The sequence below is a fragment of the Enhydra lutris genome, unplaced genomic scaffold (assembly GCF_002288905.1).
Source record: "Enhydra lutris kenyoni isolate GAN:26980312 unplaced genomic scaffold, ASM228890v2 scaffoldscaffold42, whole genome shotgun sequence".
Taxonomy (NCBI): Eukaryota; Metazoa; Chordata; class Mammalia; order Carnivora; family Mustelidae; genus Enhydra; species Enhydra lutris.
The window spans coordinates 9,220,883-9,238,814 of NW_019154126.1; the positions used below are offsets into that span (position 1 = coordinate 9,220,883).

Sequence of the window (17,932 nt, forward strand, 5' to 3'; positions counted from 1 at the left end):
CCCAGGCCAGTGCCTTCATAATACCTATCATGTATTAAACACTATAGTTTGACCAGTGTGTGCCCGTGTACATGCACATTTGGAAATAGAAACACACAAAGAGGGACAGAGATGGAGACGGAGACTGAGGGAGATCTCCTGTGATGTATCCGATAAAGTAGCCTTTTTCTACCTTTTCTACATTTTTTAGGCAAAGTAACTTGCTCAATAGGACTCAGCTGGTGACTAAAAGAGCAGGTTTTAAACCTAGATCAGTAGAACATCAAAACTCATGCTTTTCTCATATCGTCTGGGCTCAACTTACTTTCCCAATTATCTTTGGTTTTTGTTGTTGTCATTTAGGCTGGCTGTATTTTTCAGGACAGTTTGGGTTTATGGAAAACTTGAGCAGGAATTACAGAGAGTTCCCATACATTCCCTCTCCCCTCCACGCTCAGTTTCTACTCTCACTACCGTCTGGCATTGGTGCAGTATATTTGTTACCATCAAGCTGTTGATACATTATTGACTGAAGTGCACAGCTCACATTAGGGTTCCATCTGTGTTTTACATTCTGTGGGCTTTTCCAAATGCATAATGTCAGGGATCCACGTCCAGTGTCATGGGGAATGCTTTCACTGCCCTCAGAATGCCCCGTGCTCCATCCATTCATCCCTCTCCCCTCCCCACCCTCCTGCCAACTACTGATCTTTTTAGTTTTGTTCTTTTCAGAACGTTATAAACTTGGAATCCTTCTGTATGTAGCCTTTTGAGACTAGCTTCTGTCACCTGCCAGACTGGCTTTAAAGTTCCCTCTGTGCCATTTTGTGGCTTCGTCCTTCCTTTCTTTTTATTGCCAAGTAATATTCTGCTATATGATGTGGTACAGTTGATTATCCATCCATCTGTGGAAGGATATCTTGGTTGCTCCCAGTTTGTGGCAATTGGAGGTTTTTGTGTGGACATAAATTTTCAACTGATTTGTGTAACTACCTAGGAGTGTCTCATATGGTAAACCCGTGTTTAGTTTTGTAAGAAACTGCCACACTGTCTTCCAACGCAGCTGGACTGCTTTACATCCTCACCAGCGATGAATGAGAGTTCCTTTCGCTCTACATCCTTGCCAGTATTCAGTGCTGTCAGCATTTTGGATATTTATCATTTTAGTGGCATCTCGTTGCTTTAATTTCCAGTTCCCTAATGACATATGATATTGAGAATCTTTTTATACGCTTGTTTGCTATCTGTAAATCTTCTTTGATGAGGTGCCTGTTCAAATCTTTTGCCCAGTTTTTACTTTTTGATTTTTTTTATTTTTTTCGCCCAGTTTTTAATTGGGTTGTTTTCTTATTGCTCCTATTATATATTATACACATTTAAGACTGATTACATATAACAACAATAATGTGTTTTATGTAATATATAATATCATATTTTATATGTTACTGCTACTGTACTATTGTTATTACTATTTCATATTATTAAGAATTAAGAATTCTTTGTATAGCTTGTTTTTTCCAATTAAAATCATTGGCGCCCCTCTAGCATGGAACCCACCTGAGCCACTCACTTGCCCTGGCTCCACTCAGGTGATACTTGCTTGGGCTCAGAGTGCTGCCACCTGGCAAGCCTGCCTCCAGAACCACCTGTCAGAATCCCATACAGGTGTAATGCCCTCTCCTCTATGAGCCTTCCTTAACTTTCTTGAAGTTCCAGTTCTCTCTCCTGTCTGGGATCTCGAGGATTCAGTTTGGATTTTTCGTATGCTTTTTTTTTTTTTCCATTCTGCCTTGTCTATAGGTAAACTAGTAGCAATTTGACCTTGCTTGTACATTAATCAGGAACAGGGTTGACCTAGTAGTCATTATATTCCTTGAGTAACTTATCACCGTGTCTTAAATACAGCTGTTACACAGAACATCTCTAGAATCATACAGGGAAATGGAGAATAGATGGCCACCACAGGGAAGGCAAGAAGTTGGAGAGAGAGGCAGGTCAGAGTGTTGTTGGAGTGTCTTGTAGATGTCTCAGACCTTAAAGGAGGTTTTGTGTTCTCAGTAACTGTCCCACCTCATCCCTGCCTGTTAGATGAATGGTAATATTTTAGTTGAGTTGGCAAGTTTCTGCATATTACCTAGTCTATATAGGCATAAAAGTCAAGTGCAGATTTCTATTTATGCCTGAGATCACTCTAAAGATTGTTGCATCTCCCAAGATCAGGATGTCTGCAGAGGTCATTAGTATCAATCAAAGTATGAACTTCAGTTGATGTGACTTCTTCCAAAATTTCTAAAATAAAAATGATACGTGCATACATTTTTAAGAACTCGAGCAGCTTAGAAGGCTCTGTTCTATTCCTCTTCCTGCCCATTGACTCTGAGAAGGAAGGAAATACCTTTACCCACTTGGGTTTTGTTCTCCTGATGGTTTTATCTTTATCTCTAATTAATTTGCCTAGACATTTGTTTCTTGAATTTTTTTCAACTTTAAAAACTATCTACTAGCTTCCTGCTATAATATCTACATTTATAGAGAATAACTATCAAGTCTTATTTGGGGGGGAAATTTACTTTCCATCTTTCTAGGCAGTCCCACAACTCTTTCTGGACTCTGTTTTGTATTTAAGTGAAGTAAACAAGAGAACAGAAGGAGGCAAAATTTATTTTAAATCTTATTCCAGCAAGAAAACTTCATAAATTAAGTGTATAGTTCTATTGTCATAGAAAAACTCTAATCCACTTTGAGAAAAACCTTTTTTAGATCTTTTTTGATATGTTTTACTTGTATAGCTACATTTTCCAGAAATGGAAACTAAGAAGCTTTTGAAAAGAATGAAGTGTCTGTGGTTTTCTTAAAGCAGTCATGGTAACATAGTTCAAAAGTTCAGTGTATGGGTGCCCAGGTGGCTCAGTTAGTTAAGCATCCAGCTCTCGGTTTCAGCTCAGGTCATGATCTCAGGGTGCTGCGATCAAGCCTCATGTCAGACTCCCCACTCAGTGTAGAGGCTGCTTCCCCTTCTCCTATTCCCTCTACCCCTCCTCCTACTTGTGCACTCTCTCTCTCAAATAAATAAATAAATAACTTTTTTTTTTTTTAAAGTTCAGTGTAACAGCTCTTACGTTCCTGCAACATTCTATCCCAGAGACATAGCAAAGTGATGAAAGAAATACGATGACTGTAAAATGTACCCTGGGAAAGGAAAAATACCAATAGAAATGTACTAATCTGGTTGATTAAACGTGTACCCCCAAAGAATCTCAGGTCTGTCAGTGCTCTGACCTCTCTCTTTGTTCCATACAGAATGGACGACATATTGATCGGGGCACCGCTCTTTATGGAACGCGAATTCGAGAGCAGCCCTAGAGAAGTAGGGCAAGTGTACCTGTATTTACAAGTGAGCACGCTTGTCTTCAGGGACCCGCAGATCCTTGCAGGCACCGAGGTTTTTGGGAGATTCGGTAGTGCTGTGGCACACTTGGGAGACCTGAACCAAGATGGATACAATGGTAATTGATACCAATACATGGAAATTGTTTATTTGTCATAATTCCTGTTGCCAGGACACGAAGGAAACAATGACATCTTAAAGTCTTTACAGTGGTGTGTATGGTACGGTTACTATTATTGGTTTTTAATAAATTATCAAAAACCTTAAGGCAGTTTCAAATTTATATATGGTGTCATATAACAGCTCTTAATAAAAGGCAGCCGTTATTTTTAAAGTGATATTTGGATTCAGTGACTCAAAGAAAACTAGAGAACCTTTTGTTATGTACAGAGTCAAGACAGATAAGTACATGTCGACATATGGACAAGTATATTGCCTTGTGATTAACGCACATGGACTAGGTCTAGGTTATGCTGGATTTTAATTGGTCTGTAAATTTCAGCTCAAAGGCAACTTCAGTGTTCACAGTAGAGTCGTCTTAAATTCTTAGTTCAGAATCGTGATTCTTTAAGCTAAGAATTTGTGAACACCTTGCAAGTACCTTCTCAGAGGAACGTGCAGCTCACACAGAGTTTTGCTTAGATGTTCAGGACCTTTATTTTTTTGTACTAATGTACTAATAAATAAACTTTTTTTTTTTTTAAGATTTTATTTATTTATTTGACAGACAGAGATCACAAGTAGGCAGAGAGACAGGCAGAGAGAGAGGAGGAAGCAGGCTCACCGTTGAGCGGAGAGCCCAATGCGGGACTTGATCCCAGGACCCTAGGATCATGACCTGAGCCGAAGGAAAAGGCTTAATCCACTGAGCCACCCAGGCGCCCCTGTTCAGGACCTTTAAATTAAGAAGCAAGGTATAGTGGGTTTCTTAAAGTTCAAGGGAGTGACAGGAATTTGCTCCAACAAAATAGCTTAGGGAGTGTTTGCCTCAGATTAGTATTCATTAGTACCTTTGGCAAGGGATATTGTGTTTTTATGTTTTCTCTGAAAAAAAGACATCCCAGAAATGTATGGTTAGTAATTTTTTTAAGTGCCATAAAACATAAATGCATGTTAAAACTCACGGTTCCAGGAAAATAATAAAAAAGAGACAAGTTCACCTTTAACTGATACGCTGCTTTCAGAAACTGCCTTTTCCCTGAGCACCAAGCCAAATAAATAATGTTAAGTTATCTATCATCTTTTCCACCAGTTTTCTCTATTTGTCTTTTTCCTCAAATACTTCATGATATTTTTGAAAGCTAAGAGAAACATTTTTAATGACATAAAGGGGGTTCTGCCTCTCTGTGCCTCACTGTTTTTGAGTATAAAGTGGGCAAAATAATTCCAAACTGGGAGGAAACACGGGACAGATGTGGACTGACTTAGAGGAGGTGAAGGAAAGGCCTCTTTGCACCTGGTACATGATGAAATCTTTAATTTCCACCACAGTCTGAGATAGGAATATTTATCATTATCTATTAAATGAAACTAGAATTATGATCCTCATTATGTAGTAAAATCAATTCATGATTTACTTAGTCTTATCGGACTTACTTAGGAGTAAAAAAAATAAACGACAAAGTGAGGACACATAACCATCCTCCACTGGGGTGAGCTATTATATTATTGTGTTCTTGGTGCTCTTTTTTATGTAAAACTCAGTCTTTGTGTGTGTTGTTTAGAACAATCCTGATGAACACAATGTGTGGAAGTTAATTTTCATTGAGTGCTATATTTAAGTGGGAGTCAAGCGATAGGGTTCTTTCTGGGTTCCCCAATGTCCTCTATTGTAAAATGCAACCTGCTCCCCATCGTGGAACAATGTAATCATTACACTATATAATCTTTGTGCACGAGATTGTTTATTTCTTTTGACAAGAAATTCATAAGTACCTTGCAAATGTGCCTCCCCTGTTTTACCCAGCCTAGTGATGTGACCCAGCCCTCCCTGTTGCTCGCTAAGTTCCTGTGTAGACCACCCTCTGCCTGCTCTTCCAATGGGCCCTGCTCTTTCCACCTTTGGCCCTTGGTACACCAGTTCTTTCTGCCCGGAGTGCTCTCCCCTCTGATTTCACACAGTTGGTTCTGTCTTGTCCCCAGCTTTCAGTTTCAACACGAGCCTTAGCAACACCCTGTCAGATCACCAAATTTAGAAATAACCACCATTCTCCATTACATTAATATTTTTTATTCTTCTGCATAGAATGTGTCACTTTCCATCTTTTCTTGATTGTCTCTCTATTCAAATTGTCTATTACCTGCACTAGGATATAGTCTTTCTAAAAGCAGCATCTGGTTCACTGTCATACCCACTGGGTCCAACACACAGTGGTCACTCAATAAATGTTTGCTGGATGGAGAAAAGACAAATAATTTATGGTTGCTGCAATATTACAAAATTTTCCTGGAAAACGTAATGAGCCCTTTGGATTCCAGGATGCCATCTTCGATTGCACTTAATTCTATCTCTAAATTCTATCTCTAAAACCTTCTTCTTTCCTTAAAAAATGTGTTCATGTGCCCCTGTTTGCAGACATTGCCATCGGTGCACCCTTTGCAGGCAAGGATCAAAGAGGCAAAGTGCTCATTTACAACGGGAACAAGGATGGCTTAAACACCAAGCCTTCCCAAACTCTGCAGGGAGTGTGGGCCTCACAGACCATCCCTTCGGGCTTCGGCTTTACTCTAAGAGGAGACTCAGACATAGACAAGAATGATTACCCAGGTAAGGGTTCCTTCCCTCTCCTGCCAGAGAGCCCACTTCCTGGAAAGAAGCCTATTCTCAGCACTGTGCATCCCCTGTAACCCCATGCATCCCTTTGCCTCGTAAAGGCAAAGGCCCAGTGTAACCCTGGATGGCCTGGGGCTTTTGCATGATTCCTAGGTGACTTTCACAAGCATTTGAAGGCAGATAAAATAAACCCTCCTTTTCCCACCAGGAGATGGTTTTAGAAAGGCAAGATGGCGTTTGAAAAGCCACATTGGATGTATGACTTGTCAACTTTGCAACCAAAGTTGTTATTTGAAACCCCTCAGTGAGTTGTTCTCCATTGATAAAGACAGCTGGCCTCAGAGCCAGCTAGAGCAATTTATTTTCACCTTGTCATTCTCTCTCAAGCTCATAATTCCTATTAATGAACTCATGAACTTCAACATTTCTGTCCTAAAGCTCATGTTCTTGGAGCATAAATATTTTCTCGCCATACTTTGGGGTTTTTTTCAAAATAGATTGAATATTTCAAACTGAAGCAAAAGGAACTGGTTCATAGTAAAGATTGTAAGCTCTTTTTGATGACTTAATTCATATTGAGGTCTCATGGAAATTAGACAGTGCAGCGACATAATTCATGATTTGTGTGTGCTGTAGGAAAATACAGTTTGTCTTAAAGGACTGTTTTAGTAATCCCAGGGTTTTTAGCAAAGAACATTAGACTTCTTGGTTTTATGGTTCAATTTTCACGTTTATGTTAGTTATTTTAAGATGTTTTCAATAAACACATTGGAATCAGTAATAGTTAACTGACAGCTTTAACTATTTATTAAAACCTTGTCTTTTTCCACCACCCTTCCCCTAATTGGGCATTTTCCATATGTAGAATTTTTTTCTGGTTTGGGGCAACATTCCAATAAAATGACTACCTAAATATACATCGCTAATTTCATCCTTCCACTTTCTCTTCCTCTTTGGGATCAGGCAAAAAGGATACTGCAGCGTATTCTCATAAATTTGCCAGAAGTCTTTTAGGGCACTAACATAAATGTTGTAGCGGGCTCAAAGTAGATTTAGTATTATATTGTATATAAATATCTTCCATATTTTCAAGAGCATCTAGTTAAGTTTATTTTCTTAGGTTATATTATACTGTCCAATCAATGAAGGTAGTGGGTTTTAGTTTTGGCGGGGAGGGTGTTATTCATAATATATTCTATTTTAAATAATCCTCCCTTATATGATTCCTTCCCAAAATACGTCAGGATGATTCACAAAATTTAACTCTTGGGTTGTAACTTTAGATAAACAGTTATTTTGGAAAGTTATTGCCAGTCATTGTGCTTGTCATATTCTCACCTTAGTCAGAGAACCTGACAGAGCCGATGACCTGGACCTTCCCCCAGGTAAAGGAGATAAGGGATGTATCGATCACACAGGCCATTCATCAACTTCTTTTGAAATCTCCTAAATAAAAACCAGGAAGGAGAGAAACATGAAACAATTTTTCTCTCGAGGAATATTCCTTCTGGGGGGTGGGTGGGGGTTGAGGGGGTGAGGGAGCAGAAGTAGGACAGGGAAGAGAAAAGCTAAAGTAGGTAAATGCTGGTAATTAGTCACCTCTTATGTTTTCTTTTATCCCTTCTTAACAATCAGAAAAAGGTCATTTGAGGGAATTCATTAACTTTATCTACTGAGGCTGATTCAATTTATACTAACCATTGAAGTTATGCAGCCTATCCCTCAGTCTGTAAAGTGAATGATCTTTACTAAGGCAGGACCGATAATGCCACTAAGTGAATTCTTTTCCCTCAAGATTGTCTTGAGGCGTTTAGTGTACATCTGGACATCTTAGTAGACTTGGGTTCTGGTTCCAGTTCTGTCTCTCAAATGGAAATACAGATGTCTGGTGATTCATGATCCTATGATGTTTTCCTTGATCCTCATCTTTTTACAAAATAATGCCACTCAAAGAAGCCTCTTTATATTGACACCAAGTCCCCAGGGACCCATGCAGAAGAAAACCACCTAATGGACGGGTAACTACATTCCATTCACTAGAAGAGTGGATTTGAAATTCACAGGTGTAATTCAGTAATTAGACACGTAACTGTCCTCATTATTCTTTTTTTTCTCTTTTTTTCTTTTTTCGTTCCCCCCTCTTCTTCTCCCCCGCCCCCGCCCCGCCCTCATTATTCTATACAGAAATTCCACTTGGCTTGTCTCCAGCCTCCATTTCCCTTAAGGGGAAAACCTTAATCTCACAGTCACTTCCAGATTCAGACTTAATCTCAGTTGAGTAAATGTTCATTTAGATTCAGAATTCTCCCCTTCCTCCCTCTTCCACCACCTTTCAAGGACTGAGTAGCAAAGGGTGTGCCTGTTGTCCTGGGACTGACACAGGGCATGCAGCCCAAATGCATCATCTGTTTTTACTAGTTTCTGCCGGAAGGATAACCCAGCCTCTCCTGGTCTTTGATGTGTTGCTCGAGCTTCTGTAGTCAATCAATGGCCTGTGGAGTGGCCACTGCTCCAAAGTTCCATGTATCCTGCATCCTCGTTCTATTTTGTCCTCTTCCAGTCCACTCCCAGCATGTGCTTCTATGCCATGGTTAGGACCCAGACACTTGCAGGTTGGGTTTTCCAGTCTCCGAAATTGTTTTTATAATCCCCCTAGATTATTCCTTTAGCCATTGCTAATTTTCCACCGGGGCATTTTATTACTCTAGCCCTAATGGGGTTGCAGTATTCTTAGGTTTTGCCTGGGAAACAGCAGTCTTCCCCACCCCCAAAGATTATTGGGTGGCATGATTTCTAAACTCTCTAATTCATTTTATAAACTCTATGTCCTAGTCCCCCAGGGTCCGTCTTGTGATTTTTTCCAAACCAGTTCTTCCTGGAACTTAAAAAGAATTACAGTTTTCTTTCTCTCTACAGTCCTGCTCTTCCAAATCAAAATTACTCTGCTTTCAGATTACCGTGCCTCCTAGGAGTTCCAGAATCCATTTAACAAGTTGACTTTCTTCTAGGATATATCTAGTCATTCTCAATAAGCAGTGGTTCTCAATCTCTGCTGCATATCATCTGGGGAATTTTAAATAATGCATCTGCTCTGGTCACACTCCAGACTCAGAATCAGACTCTCCCAAGTCAGAATCTCTGGAGGGTAGATCATGGACCAGAGTAACAGTTAAGTAACCTGGATGACTCCAGGGCACAACCCAGCTGGGAATGAATGATCTAGAACATGTTCCCCATTTTTGAACATCGAATTGACTGGATGTCTCATTAGAGCCATTCAGTAGGTCAAGGGAGTGGGAAAGATTCCCCCTTTCCAGTCAATTCCCAAGTGTTTTCCCTGCTACTGAGCTTCGCATCGCACCCTAAGTGGTCAGCTCTGAAGCACTGTGCGTGCCAGTCCCCCACTGAGTCTACTTGTACAGGTTGAATGCATGGCACCCCTTCTGATAGTTTGACTTATGGAGACTGAGATGGGCTTCAAGGATTTATGTTCTTACCTAGGACCCTACTTTGAGAAACACAGCTCTAGAGTCTTTGTGCTCAGTTCCCATGCCTAAGTAGTCAGATGTGCAGTGTTCTCTTTTGGCAAGTGCCTGTTAGCTCAGCTCTAGCATTCCATTTATTCTTTAGAAGGTTGTCAAACTAGCCCAAAGGTCTTTTCTCCAGATGGTCTCTGTGTGATTACTGCCATTGGGATGCATGGGCCTAAGACATGCTCTGGTCTCATCTGGAAAAATTAAGGAAGACCATTGAAAATATTTAATTTTTCATGCACTATTCTACATTTCCTGGAAGTTACCTGTGCATTTAAAATGATGCCCCCACTGACTTTCATTTAAAATACATTATTGTACTTGTTAGGAAGTAACCTACCTTAACCTGGCTTATGCCATAAAGTGAGAGCTTTATATTAAAGCTATAGAATATCTCAAGGAAATCTAGTGACAGGAACTCTGCCAGGCCTCTGGAAGGGACTAACTGGGATCCAAGACTGGCATGTTAGGCCTTCCTTTCTGTCTCTCTCTTAATCACATCTCTGCTTTTCTTTGTACATCTGCTTCTCTCTTTCTCCCTCTCCCACTTCCCTCCCCTCTGTCTCTCCCTCCCTCTCCATCTCTTGCCAATATTTCTTTGAGCACCTAGTAGTGTTTCAACTCCAGAGTTTGCATATTGCAGTTTTACTCACTCAAAGAGACTGTCTATAATTTATCTTAGTCCCAAATCCTGAGGAAAGGAACCTTATATGCTATGAGACAAAGGGTGACATTTTCTAAAGAAAGTAGGAGTTGATCAGTGGACTGTGCAAGTATCCCAGTAAATATCCACTATGAAACCCTGGCAAGACAAAACAAAATGGCCCTAGGGAATAAAAGTTGTAGTAAGAAGTGAAGAATATAATTGAGAGGAAATGAAAAAATTTAAAAAATATTTTGCTTTAAAATTAAATAATAAAAATCATCATTAAACTGTTCATCAATATTTTTATGTTTGTTCCTTTAGCTTCAGAGTACAAAAGAAAAATAAGTAAGAAATTCCTTCATTCAGTCAAAAAATATATATTAGTATTTACTACATATTAGACATTGTGCTTGGGGACATAGTATCAAGGTGTACATAGTCCCTACATTCCCAGAGCTGACATTCTAGGTGAGAAAGACAGACAGTTAAATAACCCCAATGAAGGGTGAGCACTATAATACTGAAGTCTTTAAATGCAAAACTTTTTTTGGAATACCATAACATCTGAAAAAATTCAAGCATGGTTGCTGAACATTATGCTTATGAATTTTAAAAGTATGTCGTAAGAAAAATATTGTTGACCTCTGGCAATTTTGTTATTATTTGGTCTTCATTAAAGGATTCAATTGATGAAAATATATAAGCTCTGTAGCCCCTTATACAGGTGCCTCCACTTCCCCTGAGAAACTTCTAGAAGCCAAGCTAATATGATCAGGGCTACAAATTATGTACAGGTTGTGCCCAGCCAAGGGGCAAGTGAGGACAGATTCAAATCCCAAGGGGTTTCCTCCACAAGGGGCTGCCTTTTTAAATCCATACACAGGCATTTGTGGACTCTCAGTGGCCCTGTTCCCGGTCCTCATTCTAAATATATCGGAAACAAAATTCCCAAACTCTTCAACTACGTGGTCACCTGCAAAATTCACATAAGACAAATGTACAAGTGAACAGTGGTTTGAAATTCTGCACTGAAATCTTTCAAACACCTCAGAGCTGCTACTAAATGGAACACACTTAAAAAACTGTGCTGACCCACGTGATGGTTTCTGATGGGGTTATTTTTCCCATTCCTAAGGTGAACACTTTTACCCCATTTTAGGCACCCAGGGCTTAGCAGCTTTGTCTGCAAGCTGAGCTGGTTTGCTTTCCCTGGTCTTCACCACCTGCCATCAACCCACTTCTGGGCACACTGCTAGGAGACCTCCCTATGTTAATGGCAGGGTGCATGGGTTGCCCCATGGGCTAGATAGCAGCAAGTGTTCTTTACATGTTTTTGATACAATCCAGCTGCCTTCTGCAGGAAGAAAGAATAAGGTTGATTGTGATGTTTGATGTATATTTATTGTGAATTATAGCTGTTTCATCTCCCAGACTGACTAGAAATCAGGTCACCTAGTACCTGAAATAATCAAAAGCACAGGCATGTAAAAGGTGGTTTGATTTACATTTACTCTATCACCTGATCTCTTCTGAAAGTTACAGATGTTCTGTATTTGAGCAGAACCGGGCACTTAGTTTCCTTGTCTTAGGGAAAAAGAATGCTACCAAAAAGCAGGCATGGGACCAATTATATTGCTAACATTATTGCAATTATAGTAATTATTACTGCTGCACCATCTACTGCATAGAAGACATAGCTAATATCCACTGGAATATTATTTTTTAATATTTCTCCTGCACACATACATACACTCACACTTACATGTATATATATGTGTGTGTGTATGCATGTGTATTTTTTGTGTATGTATGTGTATCCCAAAAGAGTTTATAGGGTAAGATTAGATGACACTCCACTTCCTTCTTTTTAGGAAATATCAAACCAGTGTAAAAATAACCTATTGACGTTAGCAGTGTGACTGGGAATGGGGGAAGGGAAATCAGACTGTCCAGGTTAAGATTCTCATCCATCATTGATGGGCTATGTGGCAATGGACAAATTACTTGATTTCTCTGAGCTTCTACTCCATACCTGATATTAGGGGCTAACAATACTTCCTTCACTGGGTTATGTGTGTTTGCACTAAGTCAGGAAAAGATTTTTACAAAATGTTGTGAAATGGCTTAGAACAAAAGAAGGAAATCCATTTGATTGACATGAACAGAATCAAAACTACTTTACTTCACAGACATATTGGGCCACGTGAAGTGTTGAAAAGCTGCCTTCTTGGATTCTGGAGATGGACAAAATGGGTTTCAAACTAGACTCCACTGTTGTCTAGCTATATAAGCATAAGAAAGTTTCCTAATTTCTCTTCAATCTCCTTATCTGTGAAATTAGATATAGTAAGTTGATATAAAGATAAAATGGCATTGTTTATATAATATTAAAAATGGCAGCTCTCCAATGAAGTTTTAAAACAAGACTACTTTGGAGGTATTCTTTTCTTATGCACCCTAGCTGACATTATTTTCTTTTGCTTATTTAATTTCCATATCCCCCATTCTTAATTTACAACACCATATTGGCTTCTCCCACCCCAGATGAACACTGATATTGAGACTCTATTGGGTTGAGATGAACTCATAAAATTCCTGTTGCTGGACCCTCCCTAGAAGCTTCTAATATCAGGAGGTTACGGCCCTGCTATGATGTAGTTCCATCGTTCACCCATCTGACCTCCCACCCCAAAGTGGGAGATGAGGCATGAGGGACTTCTCCCATTACTCACTACTGTGATTTACTGGGTGCCAAGAATGGAAAATGTTCTTCCTTCTTAAGCTCTTAGGCAGCTGAGGGCCTTTATTGGACCTGAACTAGGTGATAACGATGGCAACTGAAAGGAAAAAAAAAAACTAAGGAAATAATGTAAATGAACAATAGTCAAGACTTGCTAATGACTTGCTGTGATAGAATGTAAAGGAGGTGGAGTGAGTAAGGAAGAGATGTTAAGGAGGACTCCGGAATTTTGATCCTGAGCGCTTGAGAAAAGTATAGTAGAATGGACAGATATGGGGAGATTTTGTTTTAGAAATATAGTCTACCATAGAAATAATATTTGGTATAATTTTCCTAATATCTAGTTACCCATTCATTATTTGTTTCAATTTCTTACCATGCATATTGTCATTGGTACACATACAAAAATAGGAGTCATTAGTATATTCATTTCTGGCACCAAAATTATTTTTCCTATTTAAAATATGGATGTATTCAGGTTTCTGTGTTGGTGCTGATTAGAAAATGAGGGTTGGCCAGAGGAGTATCTTGTATACATTAATTGAGTGAAAGCATTTCAGAGAAGAAGCAGCTGTGATAGCCAGAAATCCCTACAATTCAATGATCTAGCATAATCCTGTTAAACATGATTGTATAACAAGACCATCTGCTAGATTCATAGCCCAGACATTGGAGGGTGGAGGAGGGGAAGTACAGGTTTTGTTGAGGCACAGAAATCTTGCAGGCAATAAAAACTGGGGGAAGACATGGGCTGAATGCCAAGACTATCATTATCTTGTTCAGGCCCATAATGTCTGATGATTATACCATAAAGCCATCTCAGACAATTATACCAAATGAAAAAAAAAAAAAAAAAAAGAGAGAGACTCTGTTTTAACGAGTACTGTGTGTGTGTGTGTGTGTGTGTGTGTGTGTGTGTGTGTGAGCAAACAATCGAGAAAGAAAGCATCTACATATAAGAAGAAATAAAAGGGTGGCTTTAACCAAGGGAATAATGCATAATCAAACCTTGAGCTTCTTGAAATTGATTTGAAGTTTAGTTGAACTAAATTTAAATCTTGTAGTCAAAGTTTATTTCTACTCCTCAAATTGCTACTCAAATTTTCCTGAAAAGTAAAACATTATGTTCTTTACTAAGCAAGATTTTCATAATTTCATTATAAACACATTAGAAATTAGCATATAACCTTTGTTATAAAATATCTTATGAATTAGATTAAATGGAATTAACTAAGTCAACTGAGAGAGTTCCTGGACTTGAATCCAGGTCATAAAATAGAAATGAAAGTGAAGGGACAGATAAAATCCATGAGTTCTAGAGCCACCTCTTCCAAGATAATGTTCCATTAGTAACTCAGCTTCTCTGATTCTGACTTCCCTACCCTGAATGTGATGTAGATGAACGGAAAGCTTCTCCAAGGGTCTTTTTGAACTCCATGCTCCCCTTATCCTCTAATCCAAGATCTAGACTTACTGCCTTCCAGATAAAGACACTACCAAAAAAAAGAGAACTGTAGGTCAATATCTCTGAAGAACATAGATGCAAAAATCCCCAACAAAATATTAGCAAATTGAATCCAATAATACATTAAAAAAAAATCATTCACCATGATCAAGTGAGATTTACTTATACAGGGGTGGTTTAATATTCCCAATTCGATTAAAGTGATATATCACATCAATAAGAGAAAGGATAAAAAACATCTGATCATTCCAATAAATGCAGGAAAAGGATTTGATAAAGTACAATATCCATTCATGATGAAAACCCTAAATAAAGTAGTTTTAGAGAGAATGTACCTCAACATAATAAAGGCCATACATGAAAACCCACAGTTAACATTATACTCAATGGTGAAAAACAGAGCCTTGCTCCCAAGCTCAAGAACAAGATAAGGATGTCCATTCTCACAACTTTTATTCAACACAGGACTGGAAATCCTAGCCACAGCAATCAGACAACAAAAAGAAATAAAAGACATCCAGATTGGTAAGAAATAAGTAACACTGTCACTATTTGCAAATGACATGATATTATATACAGAAACCCTAAAGACTCCCTCCACCAAAACACTACTAAAACTGACAAATGAATTCAGTAAGATTTCAGGATACAAAATCAACGTGCAGAAATCTGTTGCATTTCTATATAATAATAATGAAGCAGCAGAAAGAAAAATTAAGAAAACAATCCTTTTTTATAGTTCCATCAAAAATAATAAAATACCTAGGAATGAACTTAACCAAGAAGGTGAAAAGCCTGTACTCTGAAAACTATAAAACATTGATGAAAGAAATTGAAGATGACACAAAGAAATGGGAAGACATTCTATGCTCATAGATTGGAAGAACAAATATCGTTAAAATGTCCCTACTACCAAAAGCAATCTACAGGTTAAACGCAATCCCTATCAAAACACCAACCTCATTTTTCACAGAACTAGAACAAATTATCTTAAAATTTTGTGATCCCATACAAACAATTTTAAAATTTGTATGGAACCACAAAAGACCCCAAATAGCAAAAACAATCTTGAAAAAGAAGAAGATGACTAGAGGTATCACAATCCCAGATATCAAGTTAGACTACAAAGCTGTAGAAACCTGAACAGTATTGGTACTGGGACAAAAATAGACACATAGGCCAATGGAACAGAATAGAGAGCCCAGAAATAAACCCATGATTATACAATCAATTAATCTTCAACAAAGGAGGCAAGAATATCCAATGGGGAAAAGAAAAGTCTTTTCAACAAATGGTGTTGAGAAAACTGAACACTTACATGCAAAAGAATGAAACTGGAGCACTTTTTTTTTTTTTAAGATTTTTATGTATTTGAGAGAGAGAAAATAAGTGGGGAGGAGGGGCAGAAGGAGAAGCACACTTCCTACTGAGCAGGGAGCCAAACATGGGACTCAATCCCAGAACCTTGGGATCATGACCTGAGCTGAAGGCAGATGCTTAACTGACTGAGCCACCCAGGCACCCACCTGGAGGGATTTCTTATACAACACACAAAAATAAACTTAAAATGGATTAAGGACCTTAATGTGAGGTGTGAAACCATAAAAATCCTAGAAGAGAGCACAGGCAGTCATTTCTCTGACATCAGCTATAGCAAAATTTTTCTAGATATGTCTCCTGAGGCAAGGGAAACAAAAGCAAAAATAAATTATTGGGACTACATCAAAATAAAAGGCTTCTGCACGGCAAAGGAAAACACAAAACTAAAAGACAATATACTGAGTGGGAGAAGATATTTGCAAATTATATATCTGATAAAGCATTAATATCCAAAATATATAAAGAACTTCTACAACTTAACACCAAAACATAAATAATCTAGTTAAAAATGGTCAGAAGACATGACCAGAGACTTCTCCAAAGAGGCCATACATATGGCCAACAGACACATGAAGAGATGCTCAACATCACTTGTCATCAGGGAAATGCAAATCAAAACTACAATGAGGATATAAAATCAATGCACAGAAATCAGTTGCATTTCTTTACACCAACAACAAGACAGAAGAAAGAGAAATTAAGGAGTCAATCCCATTTACAATTGCATCCAAAACCATAAGATACCTAGGAATAAACCTAACTAAAGAGGCAAAGAATCTGTACTCAGAAAACTATAAAGTACTCATGAAAGAAATTGAGGAAGACACAAAGAAATGGAAAAATGTTCCATGCTCATGGACTGGAAGAACAAATATCGTTAAAATGTCCCTACTACCAAAAGCAATCTACACATTTAATGCAATCCCTATCAAAATCCAATCCATTTTTTTCAAAGAAATGGAACAAATAATCCTAAAATTTATATGGAACCAGAAAAGACCTTGAATAGCCAAAGGAATATTGAAAAAGAAAGCCAAAGTTGGTGGCATCACAATTCTGGGCTTCAAGCTCTATTACAAAGCTGTCATCATCAAGACAGGATGGTACTGGCACAAAAACAGACACATGGATCAATGGAACAGAATAGAGAGCCCAGAAATAGACCCTCAACTCTATGGTCAACTAATCTTGGACAAAGCAGGAAAAAATGTCCAATGGAAAAAAGACAGCCTCTTCAATAAATGGTGTTGGGAAAATTGCACAGCCACATTGCAGAAAAATGAAATTGGACCATTTCCTTACACCACACACAAAAATAGACTCAAAATGGATGAAGGACCTCAATGTGAGAAAGGAATCCATCAAAATCCTTGAGGAGAACACAGGCAGCAACCTCTTCGACTTCAGCCGCAGCAGTTTCTTCCTAGGAACATCGCCAAAGGCAAGGGAAGCAAGGGCAAAAGTGAACTATTGGGATTTCATCAAGATCAAAAGCTTTTGCACAGCAAAGGAAACAGTTAACAAAACCAAAAGACAACTGACAGAATGGGAGAAGATATTTGCAAATGACATATCAGATAAAGGTCTAGTATGCAAAATCTATAAAGTGCTTAGCAAACTCAACGTCCAAAGAACAAATAATCCAATCAAGAAATGGACAGAGGACATGAATAGACATTTCCGCAGAGAAGACATCCAGATGGCCAACAGACCCATGAAAAAGTGCTCCACATCACTGGGCATCAGGGAAATACAAATCAAAACCACAGTGAGATACCACCTCACACCAGTCAGAATGGCTAAAATTAACAAGTCAGGAAATGACAGATGCTGGCGAGGATGCGGTGAAAGGGGAACCCTCCTACACTGTTGATGGGAATGCAAGCTGGTGCGACCACTCTGGAAAACAGCATGGAAGTTCCTCAAAATGTTGAAAATAGAGCATCCTTACAACCCAGCAATTGCACTACTGGGTATTTACCCTAAAGATACAAACGTAGTGCCCCTTCGGATCACTACGTTTGTATC

At 38.7% G+C, this 17,932-nt stretch overlaps 1 protein-coding gene across 2 annotated transcripts in view; it reads left to right on the forward strand.

The window, feature by feature from the left end:
• LOC111155529 (integrin subunit alpha 8) overlaps positions 1–17,932 on the forward strand; it is a 172,199-nt gene that overhangs the window by 60,041 nt on the left and 94,226 nt on the right. For both annotated transcript variants that reach the window (XM_022515700.1, XM_022515701.1), the window contains 2 exons: positions 3,280–3,485; positions 5,943–6,134. In XM_022515700.1, coding sequence (XP_022371408.1) covers positions 3,280–3,485; positions 5,943–6,134 — 398 coding nt within the window. The remainder of the gene's footprint in view (positions 1–3,279; positions 3,486–5,942; positions 6,135–17,932) is intronic.